Source organism: Rana temporaria, chromosome 4, assembly GCF_905171775.1.
Source record: "Rana temporaria chromosome 4, aRanTem1.1, whole genome shotgun sequence".
NCBI lineage: Eukaryota > Metazoa > Chordata > Amphibia > Anura > Ranidae > Rana > Rana temporaria.
The window spans coordinates 76198732-76218587 of record NC_053492.1 but is presented as its reverse complement, the minus strand read 5'-3'; the positions used below and the strand labels follow the sequence as shown (position 1 = coordinate 76218587).

At 42.3% G+C, this 19856-nt stretch overlaps 1 protein-coding gene across 2 annotated transcripts in view; it reads left to right on the top strand.

Moving 5' to 3' along the window:
• GEN1 (GEN1 Holliday junction 5' flap endonuclease) overlaps positions 1-19856 on the top strand; it is an 85861-nt gene that overhangs the window by 48201 nt on the left and 17804 nt on the right. For both annotated transcript variants that reach the window (XM_040348557.1, XM_040348558.1), the window contains exons 6-10: positions 5624-5697; positions 14451-14542; positions 17025-17175; positions 17274-17310; positions 17392-17472. In XM_040348557.1, the coding sequence (XP_040204491.1) occupies positions 5624-5697; positions 14451-14542; positions 17025-17175; positions 17274-17310; positions 17392-17472 (435 nt within the window). The remainder of the gene's footprint in view (positions 1-5623; positions 5698-14450; positions 14543-17024; positions 17176-17273; positions 17311-17391; positions 17473-19856) is intronic.

The window sequence follows — 19856 nt, the reverse complement described above, 5'->3', positions numbered from 1 at the left end:
ACATCCCCAAAAGACTTGCAGCTGTAATTGCAGTGTAAGGTGGTTCTACAAAGTATTGACTGAGGTGGGGCTGAGTACAAATGCATGCCAAACTTTGCCCATGAAATAATAAGAATAATTACACTAGCACAAGAGATCAAGGCACCTCATCCCAATTGAAGAGTTTGTAGAAGAGTAGGAAGGGGCATTTTTGTGGTGCCACTAATGAGTAAAAATGTATAATTTTAATATCAAAGGTATAAAAAGAGTAAACAAGTTGACTTGGGGGGGTCGAATGATGATTTGCCAGGGGTCACCAAACCCATGTCTGTTTCTGAAACCCGCGCCGCTCTTCCAGTCTTTTTGCGGCCACCCAGCAGGGCTGTCCCTGGAGCCCACGGCCGCCCACTCATACTCGGCGCAGCTGCCCATTCAGTTCACAGCATAGCTGGGGGGCAGAGACTAGAGGACAGCTGACTGGTGAGAAATGTGAAGTGGAAAGGGGCTGGAGGAGACCCCATCTCCTGATTTCAGCATATGTGTCACTGCTACAAGATACCACAAACATACCTCCCAATTTTTTGAGATGAGAATGAGGGACACCTATCGGCAAATGTATGCAGGCATAGGACACACCCCCTTAAAGGAGAATTGTACAAAAAGATAAGATTGGGTAATCCCACAAGTGCTTTTTTTTAACCACTACTATTCCTTTATATTGGCTTTTAGAATTTACAATTGCAGCAATTTAGAAAACAGATGAAAGGTTTGGTGCTGAAAAACTTTTTGATGGATAAAAAATGCATTTTATATACATCAGGGATCCTCAAACTACGGCCCTCCAGGTGTTGCGGAACTACACATCCCTGACATTCACAGACATGACTAGGCATGATGGGAATTGTAGTTCCTCAACAACTGGAGGGCCATAGTTTGAAGACCCATGATATACATCAATATGGATCAGACCAAAATGAGGGACAAATGAGGAGGAATTAGGGACAAAGGGACATTGCTCCTAATCAGGGACAGTTAGGAGCTATGCACAAAGTCGGAGACACGGTGAAGCCAGAGACACAGTGACTAACCCTACCTGTGATAGGTGCCATTAAAAGTCCCCACTACAGTTCTCAGATCAGCAGATGACCTTGATCAAGAGCACCTAAGTTGGCTGCAGTAATCAGAACTCCAACCAGTATTGGTACTCATCCCATTCCCCCCCACCAAGGAGTAAGAGAAGCAATAAAAATGGAGAATACATGAAAGGGAAAGGAAAAGGGGGGGGAAGGAAGACAAAGAACAAGAAAAAGACGGCTAGAGAGAGGGATGGGGGGGAAAAAACAAGAAATAAGGATAGAGGGGGATAAAAGGGAAAGAAAATAGATCAGAACAAAGAGTGGTACATCCTAAAATGTACCAGAAGGGGTTTTAATACTGTGTGAGTGGAAGGGACTCGGAGAGCGCTAAATATCCGTGAGTTAGGGGTGCAAATGACTTGTCTTGCCTTGGGGGCCAACAACCCACGCTACAAAAATAATTTTACTGCTAGGGGTCCCCACAACTTGGAACATTTTATCAAGGGGTCACGGCACCAGAAGGTTGAGAACCACTGCTTTAGGTACAAAATTATGCATATAAAATCAACAAAATATTACAATTTTACATATAGGGCTAAATGTAACTATAAAGTGCCTGTTTGTCTCTACATGTTTCGCTAGATGCTTCTGCAGGAGCAGCAAGGCAAATATTAACTGCAAAAGAGAAAATGTACAATTAAGACATACAAATATAAGACAAAACTGAATCCATAAAATATCAGAACTAATAAACAATATAACGGGAGCGCATCAGAGTACTTTATTAATATGGAAACACTGGAAATCAAAAATCCAGAGCCAAATGCAATGGACCCTGTTTAACCACTTCCCGACCGCCGCATGTATATGTACGTCCACAGAATGGCACGTACAGGCAGATGGGCGTACAGGTACGTCCCTGCCTTTCCGCGGGTCAGGGCTACATGCGGGGGTCGGATACCCGCGGGGAGCGATCCGGGACGACTGCGCGGCTATTCGTTTATAGCCGCCCCATCGCGATCGCTCCCCGTATGTAAACACGGCTTCCCCGTGCTTCACTGTGGCGGCTGCATCGATCGAGTCATCCCTTTTATAGGGAGACTCGATCGATGACGTCAGTCCTACAGCCACACCCCCCTACAGTTGTAAACACACACTAGGTGAACACTAACTCCTACAGCGCCACCTGTGGTTAACTCCCAAACTGCAGCTGTCATTTTCACAATAAACAATGCAATTTAAATGCATTTTTTGCTGTGAAAATGACAATGGTCCCAAAAATGTGTCAAAATTGTCCGAAGTGTCCGCCATAATGTCGCAGTCACGAAAAAAATCGCTGATCGCCGCCATTGGTAGTAAAAAAAATAATTAATAAAAATGCAATAAAACTCCCCTATTTTGTAAACGCTATAAATTTTGCGCAAACCAATCGATGAACGCTTATTGCGATTTTTTTTTTTTTTTTCCCCCAAAAATAGGTAGAAGAATACGTATCGCCCTAAACTGAGGAAAAACAAATTTTTTCTATATGTTTTTGGGGGATATTTATTTCAAAATTGTCGCTCCATTTTTGTTTATAGCGCAAAAAATAAAAACCGCAGAGGTGATCAAATACCACCAAAAGAAAGCTCTATTTGTGGGGAAAAAAGGACGCCAATTTTGTTTGGGAGCCACGTCGCACGACCGCGCAATTGTCTGTTAAAGCGACGCAGTGCCGAATCGCAAAACCTGGCCTGGGCATTTAGCTGCCTAAAGGTCCGGGGCTTAAGTGGTTAAATAATCTCAGACTTGATGATTCTCCCAGAGGGATAGAGGTACATGGCAATAGAACTTACCCAACATATACAAGATAAATGGGGAGTTTATCAGACTCCTGTGGTATGGATGGAGAGCGTCAAAATCCAACAATAGACATTGCAGGATGAGCTCAGAGGCAGAAGATATCCCCATAGGATGTAACGTGTAAGGCTGACCGACACAAGTACGCTATGAGCCGCGGATTTTTATATTCTTTGATGCCCTTTTTACCTGTCTGTTTGTAAGTACCACACAATAAATTGCTTATTGGTTTTATCCAACGGGCTTCACTATTGTCGTTTCCTCTCTGCATTTTATGACCATATATCTGCTGATGAACGCAATGTATGCTTTTGGACCTTCATGACATTCGAGATGTTATTTCATCATTGATGCTGCCTGTGGATTACTGTTTTCACCTGTACACTCTGTTGGAAGTGCGATTGCCATTGACCTGCACGTTATTTGATTACATGCCCATAACGTTTTTGTTCTGGTAAGCGGATTGTTTGCGCGGTGGTGTGATGTGCTTTTTCCGTATCTACACACTGAAACTTTGGTGGAGGTTCTATATGTTCAATTTCATTGATGAACATATAATTTGTGGACTTTATACACATATTGTTTATTCTTCGCCACACTTTTCCAAAATTAAAAAATGTTTGTAAATAAATTTGAAAACCATTTATCATTCTCCATTCACTTCACAATCATGTGCCACTTTGTGTTGGTCTATCACATAAAATACATTTACATTTTTGGTTGTAAAATGACAAAATGTGGAATATTTTAATGGGTATGAATACTTTTTCAAGGCACTGTAAGGCCATGTTTTAGAGGCTAATGCTTTTGGCCTCTCATTTGCCAAGCCTTACTACAGCCACTGTCTGTTTTTGCCGAGTGCATTGACCAGTTGTGAGGCTTGCGTGTGTGGGGGGTGCCGAGTTCAGACTCCAAGGTATAAAAAAAAAAAAAAAAATTCTTGCATCTATAGCCACCAGCGTTCTAGCACTAACCTTTCTAGCCCTGTATATAAAAAAAGAGTATACATACCTTTTTTTAAGCCGCTCCGAACCAATACAACTGGATCCCATGCTGAGCTGTCAGCCGCAGCTTCGCTGTGGAGGTGGGTGCAGAGGACACCAATGACAACGGAAGCCCCATAGTAAGTCTATGGGTGACGTCACTTCCCATTCATTTCACAGCCATTGTCGGCCATATCTTTTGCAGAGCTTCCACTGCTGGAGATCGGTTGGGTTGGGTTAAATGGTATGTATACAATTTTTATTTATTTTTTTACAGGGCTAATGAGGTTAGTGTTAGATCGGTGGTGTCTATAGATGCAGGGATTTTAGTTTTTGCATGGACTTCCACTTTAAAGGGGTTGTAAAGACAAAAATATTTTCCTTTTAAATTAAAGTCTGACAGTAGCTTATAAAGTAAAAAGTAATGTTTTGCATTATAACTAGTTTGATACCTGTTGAAATCGATCTGTTTTATTCACCTCCATCACTCCTGAATCGTTATTCTCACTGACTTCCTGGTTTGCGGTGCGCATTCATTCTTGCTACATCACGGCCTAATGGGAACTACAGTTCCCATTATGCTTAGCCTCCATGCCTGTGAGGGATAAGAGAGCATCTTCACGCAGGGCTGTAGTCATAGGGAGGGGGTGAGCACATTCTGCTTTCCACCATGAAAAACGTCTCAAATGCTGGTGGAAAGCAAGAAGAGGAGTGACAGGAAATGGCATTTTCAAACCTGGATTACTGTATTTTGGAAGTCAAAAGGAAAAACGAGGTAAGTGATATTTAAATGCTCTAGCTTACAGCAATCGATTGATCTAATAAAAAACGAACCTTTAGTGTTCCTTTAAGTTGTTGATTTGCAATACTTTTTTGTCCTGGGGTACTCTAGAAAGTAATGGAAAGTGCATATGGGTGACTAATGTTGCATCCAAGTGACACCAGAGATGACATACTAATGGGTGCATAGTATAAATGCATAAATTTCATTGAATAAAAGGTATTTGCATATAACATATACTGTTTATAATTTTTTTTTACAGGTACTTGTATAGCACCGTCAATTTGCGCAGCACTTTTACACATTATATATATATATATATATATATATATATATATATATATATATATATATATATATATATATATATATATATATATATATATTCTAAAAAATACGTTCACATCAGTTCTTGCCCTGAAGGAGCTTTACAATCTAAGGTGTCTAGCTCACATTCATTCATACATATACTGGGCCATTTTTAATCTGGAGCCTATTAACCTACCTGCATGTCTTTGGAGTGTGGAAGGAAACTGGTGTACCTGGAGAAAACCCACGCAGGCACAGGGAGAACATGCAAGCTCTAGGTAGTGCTATAGTGGATAAAAACAGAAATCGCAATATCGGGATACAGTCAGGGTGAGAGCCTCCCTGGTACATCCCGACAAACTCTAGAGTCTAGTATAGATGGTTTTATTTATTTGCAGTTTGTGTTGGATCGGGCAAATCCTGATACTGTTTGACTGAATTTGGGCTCCCTTACTGGCGCTGTCTTCAGAATTGGGATTGAAAGTAATCAGATTTGTCTGATGTGCAGCAGATCTGTTTACTGATGTCTATGTAGTTGTAAAAGAAAATGACACACTCCTCACCATAACCTACACTGTTGTCATTGTTGGTTACAATTTCTGTTATTTTGTTTTATTGAGTCGTTTTAAAATGTGTGTACATTTTATTTCTTTGAGGGCTTGCCTGGCATTGGAAGGGAAATGGCACTGAAGTTCATCAGGTCTCTGAATGGAGAGAGTGTGCTACAGAGGTAAGATGGAATCCTAAATGTAAACCGCATCATCTATATCAAAGAGGGCACCTAGGTGTCCTTTTATGAAAGTGAGATCAGCGGCGATCCCGATTCTCACCACTGATCTCAGGTCATACACAGTTTATGAAGCTGAGGTAATCAGCTGAGAACATGTTCAGCTGATGTTAAGCAGCCATACAGTCAGAACACATTTTCCCCACTATTACACACCCCAAAATTATCAGGTTAGGAATTTATAGTGTGTGTATGTGTGTGTGTATGTGCGTGTGTGTGTGTGTGTGTGTGTGTGTGTATGTGTGTGTATATATATGTATATGTGTGTGTGTGTGTGTATGTATGTATATATATATATATATATATATATATATATATATATATATATATATATATATATATATATATATATATATATGTGTGTATGTATATGTATATGTATTCTAAATTCTACCTGCATTAAAGTGCTATTAAAGTCATTTTTATATCATTTCTAATTTATTGGTAACAAAAAAATTGTAAACCCTAAAATGTTTTACACGTGGACTGTTCTATTACAGTTATACGGGTTTATATTTGTATACTTTATTAAAAAAAAAATGATTATAAATGTATTTTTCATGTATATGAATGGTGTATAGCTGCATTACATATGTGGGATTCCATTCATATACTATACACCAGCCGTCACTAAATGGCAGCCCGCGGTCCGAGTCCGGCCCGGGTGGCGCTTCTGCCCGGACCGCCATTATCATTTTAAATTTCAGCGTTGGTTTGCTGGGGCCGCGGGTTTCCCCAGCAACCAGTGACGCTGAGAGCGGAGAAGACAAGCAGTCACGGGCCGCGAGGTAGGGGCGTGACGTCACGTGCGTGCCCCGCCCCCTGCTGCATGCGGGTCCACTCCTGGCTCTCCTTGCGAGATTGGGGCGTGACGTCACGCGCGCCCCGCCCCCCTGCTGCTCGCATTTCCCGGGCTCTCCTTATCGCGCAGCATGCAAGGTATGTGACAAGTTAATTAGTTGTCACGAATGGGCAGATTTTTTTGTAATTGTGCTGTCATTAATGGTCACGCTGATGGGCACCTTTTTTTTATGTTAAGGGGCACTCTGATGGACGAATTTTATTTTAAGGGGCATGCTGATGGGTATATTTTTAATGTGCACACTGATGAGCATATTTTGTTAAGGGGCACACTGATGGACACATTTTGTTGTGCCCATCAGAGTGCCCCTTAACATAAAATATACCCATCAGCGTACCCCTTAAAATAAAATGTGCCCATCAGAGTGCCCATTAACAAAAAATGTTCCCATCAGCATTTCCCTTAACATAAAATAAGGGTCACGCTGATGGGCACCTTTTATGTTAATGGGCACTCTGATGGGCACATTTTATTTTAAGGGGTATGCTGATGGGTATATTTTATGTTAAGGGGCACTCTGATGGGCACAACAAAATGTGTCCATCAGTGTGCCCCTTAACAAAATATGCTTATCAGTGTGCACATTAAAAATATACCCATCAGCATGCCCCTTAAAATAAAATGTGCCCCTCAGAGTACCCCTTAACATAAAAGGTGCCCATCAGCGTGACCCTTATTTTATGTTAAGGGGCATGCTGATGGGAACATTTATTGTTAAGGAGCACTCTGATTGGCATATTTTATTTTAAGAGCAACACTGATGGGCCCTTTTTGTATTAAGGAGCACTCTGATGGGCAGATTTTATGTTAAGGGGCACATTTTCTTGTGCCCATCAGAGTGCCCCTTCATATAAAATGTGCCCATCAGGATGTCCCTTAACATAAAACTTGTCCATTAGAGTGTCCCTTAACATAAAATGTGCCCATCAGTATGACCCTTATTTTATGTTAAGGGGCACGCTGATGGGCACATTTTATGTTAAGGGGGACTCTGATGGGGACAGCTGATGTAAAGAGGGACTCTGATGGGAATGCCTGATGTAAATGAGCGCTGTGATGGGGACCCCTAATGTAAAGGGGTGCTGTGATGGGGACCTCTGATTTAAAGGAGTGCTGTGATATGGACACCTGATGTAAAGGAGCTCTGTGATGGGGACCCCTGATGTAAAGGGGCACTGTGATGGGGACACCTAATGTAAAGGGGCACTGTGATGGGGACACCTAATGTAAAGGGGCACTGTGATGGGGACACCTAATGTAAAGGGGCACTGTGATGGGGACACCTGGTGTAAAGGGGCACTGTGATGGGGACACCTGGTGTAAAGGGGCACTGTGATGGGGACACCTGGTGTAAAGGGGCACTGTGATGGGGACACCTGATGTAAAGGGGCACTGTGATGGGGATCCCTGATTTAAAGGGATGCTGTGATGGGGACACCTGATGTAAAGGGGTGCTGTGATGGGGACACCTGATGTAAAGGGGTGCTGTGATGGGGACACCTGGTGTAAAGGGGCACTGTGATGGGGACACCTGGTGTAAAGGGGCACTGTGATGGGGACACCTAATGTAAAGGGGCACTGTGATGGGGACACCTAATGTAAAGGGGCACTGTGATGGGGACACCTAATGTAAAGGGGCACTGTGATGGGGACACCTAATGTAAAGGGGCACTGTGATGGGGACACCTGGTGTAAAGGGGCACTGTGATGGGGACACCTGGTGTAAAGGGGCACTGTGATGGGGACACCTGGTGTAAAGGGGCACTGTGATGGGGACACCTGATGTAAAGGGGCACTGTGATGGGGATCCCTGATTTAAAGGGATGCTGTGATGGGGATCCCTGATTTAAAGGGATGCTGTGATGGGGACCCCTGATTTAAAGGAGTGCTGTGATAGGGACACCTGATGTAAAGAGGTGCTGTGATGGGGACCCCTGATTTAAAGGAGTGCTGTGATAGGGACACCTGATGTAAAGAGGTGCTGTGATGGGGACCCCTGATTTAAAGGAGTGCTGTGATAGGGACACCTGATGTAAAGAGGTGCTGTGATGGGGACCCCTGATTTAAAGGAGTGCTGTGATGGGGACCCCTGATGTAAAGGGGCACTGTGATGGGGTCCCCTGATTTAAAGGGATGCTGTGATGGGGACACCTGATGTAAAGAGGTGCTGTGATGGGGACCCCTGATTTAAGGAGTGCTGTGATGGGGACCCCTGATTTAAAGGAGTGCTGTGATAGGGACACCTGATGTAAAGAGGTGCTGTGATGGGGACCCCTGATGTAAAGGGGCACTGTGATGGGGTCCCCTGATTTAAAGGGATGCTGTGATGGGGACCCCTGATTTAAAGGAGTGCTGTGATGGGGACACCTGATGTAAAGGGGTGCTGTGATGGGGACACCTGATGTAAAGGGGCGCTGTGATGGGGGCACCTGATATAAAGGGGCGCTGTGATGGGGAAAAATGGGGACTTGAGATTCGGACCTCGGCCCAAAGAAAATTTTAGTGACCGGACCTCCTTGAATTTTAATTCAAGACCCCTGCTATACACCATTCACATTTAAATAGGCACATGTATGAGCTTTAAATATTGATAAAAACAATGTTTTTTTAAATAATTAGGTTAATGTATATTGTTTGGTGGGAATGTAACTTTATTATTTTATTAATATGTGATGTATAATGTGTGCCGATTCGTGTTCAACCTTTGTTTTTTTCACTTCCTCATACTGTAATCCCGCTACATAACGCAAGATTATAGTGAGAGAAGCCGTTCTCAGGAGTTTCCAGCCGTTTGTAGATCGCTCCTCATCTCAACATGAGAACCGATCTACAAAGCTTCATAAACAGGCACTGAGAACTGAAAAGCGGTATTTTACCGCACTTTCATAAAAGGACACCCTAATGTACACCTTTTCTTTCCATAGCCCCTCCTGTGTAGGTCAGGTGTAATGTAAAGAGGTACTGTGCCCAGAGTGTGTGTATGTATACAATGTACTTTATTATACTAGGGACAATTTGGACAGGAGCCAATAACTTGCCAAACAAGAAGAAATAGAAGTTTTTGTTGGGACTTTTTTTGTTCTCTGTTGGCATCATTGAGACTTTTTGTTTTTTCCTTTTGATTTTTCCAATAACTTGCTCGCATGTCCTTTGGAGTGTGGGAAGAAACTTAAACCCATGCATACAGAGGGAGAACGTGCAAACTCTGTGGATGGTTTCCTGTTAGGGATTTTTTTTTATTTTTTTTATTATTATTCTTTCAACAATATCAAATACATCCATATAAATCTAAATTCTAGAATACACCCATCAATCGCCCCAAATTTATTGCCCACCCTACAAAAAAAAAACACATAAAAATAAAACTTTGTTCACCAGTATATTATATATTTAAGATATACTTTGCTTTGCTTAGGGGGAACTAAACATATTCTCTGTTGCTCTCAGATTTTCTTTTCCTTGTAGCGGTTGTGGAAGTGGCTGTGAAAAGTGCAATAATTGTGTTTACCTCCATCTATTCAATGGCAAACTTCACAATTTTTGTCTTAAAGGAGTTGTGAAGGTCCAATTTTTTTTTTTTTTTTTCCCTAAATAGCTTCCTTTACCTCAGTGCAGTCCTCCTTCACTTACCTCATCCTTCCATTTTGCTTTTAAATGTCCTTATTTCTTCTGAGAAATCCTCACTTCCTGTTCTCCTGTCTATAACTACACGCAGTAATGCAAGGCTTTCTCCCTGGTGTGGAGTGTCGTGCTCGCCCCCTCCCTTGGACTACAGGAGAGTCAGGACGCTCTCTACGTTGCAGATAGAGAGAGGAGCTGTGTGTTAGTGGGCATCCTGACTCTCCTGTAGTTCAAGGGAGGGGCGAGCACGACACTCCACACCAGGGAGAAAACCTCACATTACTGTGTGGAGTTACAGACAGAAGAACAGGAAGTGAGGATTTCTCAGAAGAAATGAGGACATTTTAAAAGCAAAATGGAAGGATGAGGTAAGTGAAGGAGGACTGCACTAAGGTAAAGGAAGCTATTTAGGAAAAACAATTATACCTTTACAACCCCTTTTAATTAAGTAAAAAAAAAAAAGTGAAAATTGTATTTCCCTTCATCACATCCTGTATCTGTATAACCTCCTTTTTTTTTTTTTTTTTTTGCCCATTTAACAAAATACAACTATTCTTCTTTCCTGGGTTTAAAATAATTTGTGTCTATTAGTGTAATTAAAGGTCCGTTATATTCCCACTTCTATCTATATATATATATATATATATATATATATATATATATATAAAACTCAACGTGTGTGTGTATGTATGTTCCAGCATCACGTCCAAACCGCTAAAGATATTAACATGAAACTTGGCACACATGTTACTTATATGTCAGCAACAAACATAGGATAGGTGGTTTAACCCTTACCCACCCCCATTTGCCATGGTCGGGGTTTTCCTTTAAAGTCCCATTCAACTCTATGGGAAATACATGTTACTTCATAACTTCCAAACGGCTGTACATATTTCGATAACACTTGGTCACATGTTACTTATATGTCCACTTAAACTATAGGATAGTTAATTTATCCCTTAACTACCCCCATTTGTGAGGGTCGGGGTTTTTGTTTAAAGTCCCATGCAAATCAATGGGAAATGTATGTTCCCACATAACTTCTGTACGCCTGGGGATATTTCAATAATACCTGCTACACATATTACTTATATGCCAAATAAAAATATATGACAGTTAAATTAACCCTTACCTACACCCTTATATAAAAGATGGGTATATTTATATTACTATGATTTTCCTTCCCAAAAGGTTAAGATAGGAAGACCGGCAACGCCGGGTATTCAGCTAGTAGCCTATAAAGGCCATCCCATACCCTAAAAGTGTTCCTAAATTTGTACTTTTAGCAAATTCTCTCTCTTCTTGGAATCCATACCATCTTATGTAACTTAACCTTACTTTGTGCCAGTTAAATCCCCACCCAGCTTCTCTATTGTGTATCCAATCCGCTAATTGTGAGATAATTGCCCGATAGTACTTAGTCAGGTACTGCTAGTCCCCCATTTTTCTTCCCCTTCGCTAACACTGTGTAAGAGATCCTTTGGTCGCTTATGTGCCCAAATATATTTTAGTACAACCGTTCTCAGTTTCCTAAAACATTCCTGAGGGGTACAGCAATTGGCAGCATTTGAAATCTGTATATAAGCTTAGGCAGTTCTTCTCCCCCCCTCACTTTCTGGTCTCTCTGTCTTTGCTCTGCCAATCGCTCCCGCTGCTGTCAATCAAAACCAATGATTGAGTAAGGGGGGGGGGGGAGTCCTGCTGTCTGTGTCAATAGACACAGACAGCGAGACTTGTGAGCATGCCTTCAGGAGTGTTCCTATAGAAACAAATCATTTTCAACCACTTTAAATTCAAATAATACCTACTGTTTTTGTAATATATGGTTCAGAAGGCTAAACAGATGCCCTGTGTGCATAAGGCCTTACTTCAATATAAAAACCTTGCTCAACTAAATTTGCAAAGCTAAAGAACTATTTTTTAGCAACTTTAGTATTGTTTAAAGCAGGGGTGCCCAACCCTTTAAAGAGCGAGGGCCACATAAGCAAATTGGTAACCGTTCACGGGCAACAATAAGTGGAGCGAACGGAAGACAGATCTGTGTCCGCTCTGTACATTCAGAGCGCACACGGACACCGCCCTCCCATCCAATCCAACCAGATGGAAGGGGACGGATTCCCTTCTGGGTTTTTTCATGGATTGGATTGGGGGTAGGTGGGTGCAAATGGGACACAAGTCTGTTCACATCTGCCGCTCTATAGAGATGAATGGAGGGTCTGTGTGGGTTGAACCAATCATATGAAATGGGCCCAAGTCTGCTTTCACACTGCTGTGCTGCAGTGGACCTGTGGCTTTCCTGGGTTAGCTGCCCTTTGCCATTGTTATCTATTATATCCTGTGGGTGTTTTGCACTTTCTGAAAGCACACCAAACCTGCAGGTAACAGAAGTCTATGACCTGTGTGCAGGTAACCCGAAGGTGCACTGCACTGCACCTGCGGATCAGCTTGAAAGCAGCCCAGTGACCAGTGCAGAACAGATATGCCCAAATATACACAGTTTTTAGTGATAAACTTGCCTTTAATAACAGTCTTTCATTCAGGTATCCCCTGCTGTTGCTGTCCCAGGCAGATAGCATTTGGTATCACTCCGCTTGTGACTGGAGCTGGAGCTATACAGGAAACATCCGCTTATGTGGCTCTGCTCCCTCTGCAGCTACTTGCTTTCTCTACCGCTGGCTTCATTCAGAACACTGATGCTCTGGTATGGCGGGTCGGCAACCTGCGATTTGGGCTTGCAGACCTGCTATCCCAAAGCAGAAGGTTGCGGGCCACATCAGAGGGCTCTGCGGCCACTGGTTGGGCAACCCTGGTTTAAAGTGTGTGTGAACCCAAGGAAAAATCTGGCTTTACGGTCTGGCTGAACTGTGCACATATCAGGACTTTAATAGTCAAAATTACAAATCCTATTGGAAGGTAAAACTTTTCCCATTTATTATTATTACTAGCTGAATACCCGGCGTTGCCCGGTCTTCCTATCTTAACCTTTTGGGGAGGAAAATCATAGTAATATAAATATACCCTTCTTTTATATAAGGGTGTAGGTAAGGGTTAATTTAACTGTCATATATTTTTATTTGGCATATAAGTAATATGTGTAGCAGGTATTATTGAAATATCTCCAGGCGTACAGAAGTTATGTGGGAACATACATTTCCCATTGATTTGCATGGGACTTTAAACAAAAACCCCGACCCTCACAAATGGGGGTAGTTAAGGGATAAATTAACTATCCTATAGTTTAAGTGGACATATAAGTAACATGTGACCAAGTGTTATCGAAATATGTACAGCCGTTTGGAAGTTATGAAGTAACATGTATTTCCCATAGAGTTGAATGGGACTTTAAAGGAAAACCCCGACCATGGCAAATGGGGGTGGGTAAGGGTTAAACCACCTATCCTATGTTTGTTGCTGACATATAAGTAACATGTGTGCCAAGTTTCATGTTAATATCTTTAGCCGTTTGGACGTGATGCTGGAACATACATACATACATACATACATACATACACACACACACACACACACACACACACACACGTTGAGTTTTATATATATATAGATTATACAGGATTTATAGAGTGCCAGCAGTTTGTGCAGGGCTTTACAAAATGAAGACAGACCTTCTAGTTGCAATACAATTTAGTACAAGAGGAATCGAAGGACCCTGCTTGTCAGAGCTTACAATCTAAGAATATGTATTTTATCTGTGTATTTAGTAATTTGACTGAGTGTAGCTTTAGAATTTTGGTTCCCTAACCTAGAATGCAGACCAGAAAAGCTAGATTTCTGTACTTTTTTTGTTAATCCGCTGGCTGTGTCTTCCTTCAGTAACACCCGAGTCACTGACCTGGAACCAGCATTTAGCATGTGAAGTCTGTATATATCAGTGATGGGGAACCTTGGCACCCCAGATGTTTTGGAACTACATTTCTCATGATGCTCAAAGACACTGCAGAGTGCATGAGCATCATGGGAAATGTAGTTCCAAAACATCTGGGGTGCCAAGGTTCACCATCACTGGTATATATGTTTGTAGGTCAGCACAATAGCCCAGAAACACTTGATTAGAAATGAAAGGTCCCCAATGGCAACCTACATATTTGGCCATACAGGTTTCCTTTAAGTCTGGATAATGCCAGAGTTTAGGAATGATTGATTACATTGGTTGCTTCCAGCTTGCTCAAAGGCATGACGATGTTCTTCTTCACAGGTTTTACCAGTGGAGGAAGCAGTTTGATGATCCCACAGTTGCCCCTAAATCTGCCAAGAAGACCGCTCACTGTTCTGTCTGCTGTCATCCAGGTATATAGCCGCATCCTCTGCCATGTTTTATGGACTGGAAATGAGTTGTTTACGTTCTGTTATGGAACGCCTGGATAATAGATTGCGCTTGTCACATCTTCATAGATTCCTAATGGAACAAGAGTTTGCTAATTCCCTAATGATCTGCATAGTAAGTGCCGAGCTAAAACATTTCCATGATTCATCTCATAGGCTGTCTGATCACCATCTGAGAGCTTGATTTTCTTACTAAATTTTGTGTATGGAAACATTTAAAGTATAGCTAAAACCACATTTTTTTTTTTTATTTTTTTTTTATTCTGCTTGATTTATATTTTTTGCATCTGTTCTATTAAGATTTTTCCTTCTCTTCATGTCCCAAAAAACATACAAGAAAGTTTTTTTTAAAGAAAGGGAAATCTTTTGACAGTTGTCACTGGAACAAGTTTCCCCATTGAAAGGTTTACCCTCTAGTCCCGTTCCGGTAATAAACTTGAATTTTTTAGTTCCAGAATCTGTCTCGGTGCACCTTGCCCATGAGAGCCTCTATGAGAAGTGATAGCTATGATGGAGATTATGGGCCGTATTCAGATGGGTTACGCGGATCTTTAGATCCGCGTAACCTATCTGATTTACGTTACGCCGCCGCACGTTTTTGAGGCAAGTGCTTTATTCAGAAAGCACTTGCCTGTAAAGTTGCGGCGGCGTAGAGTAAATCCCCCGGCCAAATTCAAATTCGGCAGGTAGGGGGCGTGTAATATTTAAATCGGGCGCGTCCCCGCGCCGAACGAACTGCGCATGCGCAGTCCGCAAAATTTCCCAGCGTGCATTGCTCCAAATGACGTCGCAAGGACGTCATTGGTTTCGACGTTAACGTAAATTACGTCCGGCCGTATTCGCGAACAACTTATGCAAACGACGTCAAAATTTCAAAACTCGGCGTGGGAACAACGGCCATACTTAAAGCGGTTCACCCATTTGTAAAAAAAAAAAAAAAATTCTCCCCTTAGCTTCCTGCTCGTTCGGTCTAGGGGAATCGGCTATTTGTATTAAAATATGAGCAGTACTTACCCGTTTTCGAGCTGCATCTTCTTCCGTCGCTTCCGGGTATGGGTCTTCGGGAGCGGGCGTTCCTTCTTGATTGACAGTCTTCCGAAAGGCTTCCGACGGTCGCATCCATCGCGTCACTCGTAGCCGAAAGAAGCCGAACGTCGGTGCGGCTCTATACTGCGCCTGCGCACCGACGTTCGGCTTCTTTCGGAAAATCGTGACGCGATGGATGCGACCGTCGGAAGCCTCTCGGAAGACTGTCAATCAAGAAGGAACGCCCATTCCCGAAGCCCATACCCGGAAGCGACGGAGAGGATGCATCTCGTAAACGGGTAAGTACTGCACATATTTTAAAATAAATAGCCGATTCCCCTAGAGAAAACGAGCAGGAATCTAAGGGGGGAAAGTGCCCTCTAAGGGTGAACCCCCGCTTTAACATAGGATACGCCGCACATACCCCTCATATAGCAGGGGTAACTTTCCGCCGGAAAAAGGCGAACGCAAACGGTCCAAGGTCAAGGAATTTCTTTTGTTTTAATGTGAAAGATGATGTTACGCCGTGAGAATCGTGACAGAATCGTGATCTACCTTCTAAGCAAAAAAATCATGATTCTCATTTTAGCCAGAATCGTGCAGCTCTAGTGTGGTGAGATTTCTCCATCCACCTCGTGTGTGTATGTGAAAGGAGGAATCTGTTTGTTCGCTTTTTTTTTTTTCAGTTGGTGAACCATCCATGGCCAGCTTATCAGTAATATGCATCTGTTGCCAAATGGGTACAGTCTCTTCTCAGGACTCTGTTGAAGCAATAAAGACAGAGAGAGACATCTGAGGGCAGTAGAATGTGAAGGCATAATCCAACTGCTGGACGCCGCGGACTAGGCCGAAGCCGCAGACTCGCCTAAAAACTCCTGCCCGCAGCTCCTCAGGATCGGCGCGGTGTCCATCAAAAAAAAAATTGATTCGAATCGTTATTCAAGTGTTTTTTTTTTTTTTGTTTTTTTTTTTTTTTATCTTTATTTTTTTTGGGGGGGGGATCGCCCAGCTCTAGTCAGCAGCCCTAAAAAATACAACTCAGAGCTGTCACTCAACTTACACTCGTATAGTATTCCTCTCTGCTTCTCCCCTGGAGCTAGGCCAGCACAGACAGTAATAAGACACTCCCAGAAGCGGAGAGGGCTAGGATACAAGACAAGGGCGGTGCTAGGGAATTGACTCATCTGGACAAGTCAACTTTTCTAGAAAGTTCAAAGGCACGTTGCAAGTAAAGAAAAATCATTTGTACTTTTAATGTTTTTGTGCTTTTTTTTTTCTCCAAGTGTTTGCAATGCGGTCTCTTTAAATATATCCCCCAAAATGCAAAAGCTAAATTTAAATGTAATTTATGTTTTGCCTTTTAATACCATTAAAAAAAAGAATTGGGTTAAAAGAAACCTGCTGTGTTTCCTTTTTTAAGGTTCAGCTAAGGAACACCAGCGGAAAGGATGCAGTCTGTGTGCCAGCGATCGATATTGCGAGCCGCATGACTATGATTACCGTTGCCCATGTGAGTGGCATAAGTCTGAAGAAGAAAAAAAGAACAACCCCTTGGAATATACTTTTAAGACGTATGTGTGTGTTTATATGTTTCAACTATGAGAGCAGGGCAGGGTTACCACTATCTATTATTCCTTTTATGTGAAAATCTTTGTTTTATGATCTGCAGGAAGGCAAGAAAACGTGAAGGCTTTCCTTACCACGAGGTAGAGTAACCAACCTGTCAATACCACAGTTATTAATATGGAGAAAATATGGCTTTCAATTTTCTTTCCTAAATATTACAGGTTATCCAGGAATTCCTTGTAAACAAAGACAAATTATCAAAGGTGATCCGATGGGTCCGGCCTAGTCTACCTTGCTTCCAGGTAAACTTATTAAAATGCCCAGCTGAAATTCTTCACTACTGACCCACAACATGCTAATATACTTCTGCAGTGATGATCAATATATCTCCACCACAGCTCAGATCTAAGTCAGCCTATTCATGTTCTTGTGAGGCTATAGAATTTAAGCTTGCTCTGAAGACTTCATTAAGAGTTTTCTTTAATAGATATGCACAAATTCTACATACGGCTGTATTTAAAGTGGCTGTGAACCCTTACGTATACCCAGGGAAGTGACTGGCCTCAGATGATACATAAAAAGTTGACAAATTCTCCTACATAAGTTGTACCTGTCTATCTGCAGTCTTCTCTTTTCTCATCCTGTCAAAGTGCAGAATTTTTTAAGCTTGTTTGCGGGTTCAAAAAAAAAAGAGGGGGTGGAGAGCTGAAGTTGCACGGCTGAGAGCTGATTGAATGGAAGGGACACCCCCCCCCCCCTTCACATAGCACACAGGAACAGAGCTGAGGCTTTCAATCTGCTGGAGATCCCTCCCCCTATCACTATTTTTCTCTTGGTGTCAGAGAAAACTTGTCAGAAATTATTCATGCTGATAGCAGAGGAACAAAGCAGCTGACAGAAAAATAACTTGGTGCTCTTAGTTGAGGCAAGTACACACTCTAGGGGGATATGCTTTATTTCATATCTGAGATGTACAACCACTTTAAAAATTGAATCAAAAAGATGGCTCAATAAGTCTCTTTATTGCCCTTTTACTTTGAGCCATACAGGCTATGGTAGCTTATTTATGTCCTTAGTTGACCAGGGTCCGACTATGTAGATAAAGGAAAGCCGGCAGCTCGATCTTCCGTAATTAATTAATTGATTAATCCAAGTGTGGTACTAAATAATACAGGGAGTATGCATTTCAGCATGAACCCTTAGTCATAGCCATATAACAGCCCACACGCCGAAATACGCAAGCCCTGTATTAATTTGTACCACACCTAGATTTATCAATGTATTCATTGCAGAAGATCGAGCTGCCGGCTTTCCTTTGTCTTTAGGTTTGCTCAAGTGCTAGGAGGATACTACAAGCCAGTGCACTCATCACCTCAGAGAATTACTCATACTCCAACTATATTCATGGTCCCACTATGGTTCTGTCTTATCATTGATCTATACAGTCCTATGTAACTTTGTATGAAGTCAGTCAGAGGATGGTTTTATCGAAATGGCATAGACTTTTACCTGCAGTTTAGGCTTTCTGCCTTTGTGTTTTATATCATAATGTTGAGAGGTTTAAATATCAGGGTCCTCCATATCTGTAATGCTCATGGTAAGCTCTCTAGGAGGAGATATCTCCAGGCTTTTTTTCGGTGACTCTATTTCCAAGGCGTCAGAATTCCACTTTTTTTTTTCTTTTCAGAATACGTTGATTGGTTTTCATTTTTACTCCTACAGTTTGGCAAAAAACTTTTCTTTAACATTTTTTTATTTTTGGTGATTCTTTTCTTGGTCCTATTGAAGGAGTGCAGTCCTGGGAAAACTCCTAGAAATACAGGTATTGAGAAATCTAAAGCTGGCCACACGCATACAGTTTTTGTTTGTTCAGCCTAGCATCCTGAATGAGCAAAATCAATAGATTCCTTATTGTACACTTAACAGTGTGGAATGGCTTACTGGGGTCAAATCGCCACTAGAATGTTCAAAGCACTTCACTTATCTATATTACTTGACCCCCCTGTCCAATTCTTGAGTATTTTATTATGCTCTTCCTTTTCAAAAACATGATAAAGTAGCTACTCTTTTATGCCTCTTTCTACGCTAGTAAAGAAATTCTCCTTAGGTGGAAACTTTCCTCCTTGCCATCCTATAACGATTGGTGTTTGGTGATTTCTTATCAGTTAATGCATGGAGTCTCGTTTTTTTTTTCCATAAAAATAACAATCGTCAGAGTCGGTTCACACAGCAGCGCAACGACTTCAGGGGCGACTCTGCAAGTCGTCCTGAGGACGACTTCAGAGGCGATTTGCAAAAAGACTTCTGTATTGAAGTCAATGCAGGTCGCCCCCGAGCCGCCCCCGAAGTCGTACAGGAACCTTTTTCTAAGTCGGAGCGACTTGCGTTGCTCCTATTAGAACGGTTCCATTGCATAGAATGGGACGCGACACGTCTGGCGGCTGAGCCGCCTGTCGTGTCGCCCCAGTGTGAACTGGGTCTTATACTTGCCTGCATTGTGAAGTGGTTTTGCACAGAGCAGCCCAGATCCTCCTCTTCTCGGGTACCTCGTCAGCTTTCCTGGCCCCTCCCACACTGTCTAGTGTTCCCACAGCAAGCAGCTTGCTATGGGGGCACCCGAGCCGAGTCACAGCTCCCTGTGGTCTGTTCAGACACAGAGCCCCGGTTCCGTCCCCGCCCCCTCTCT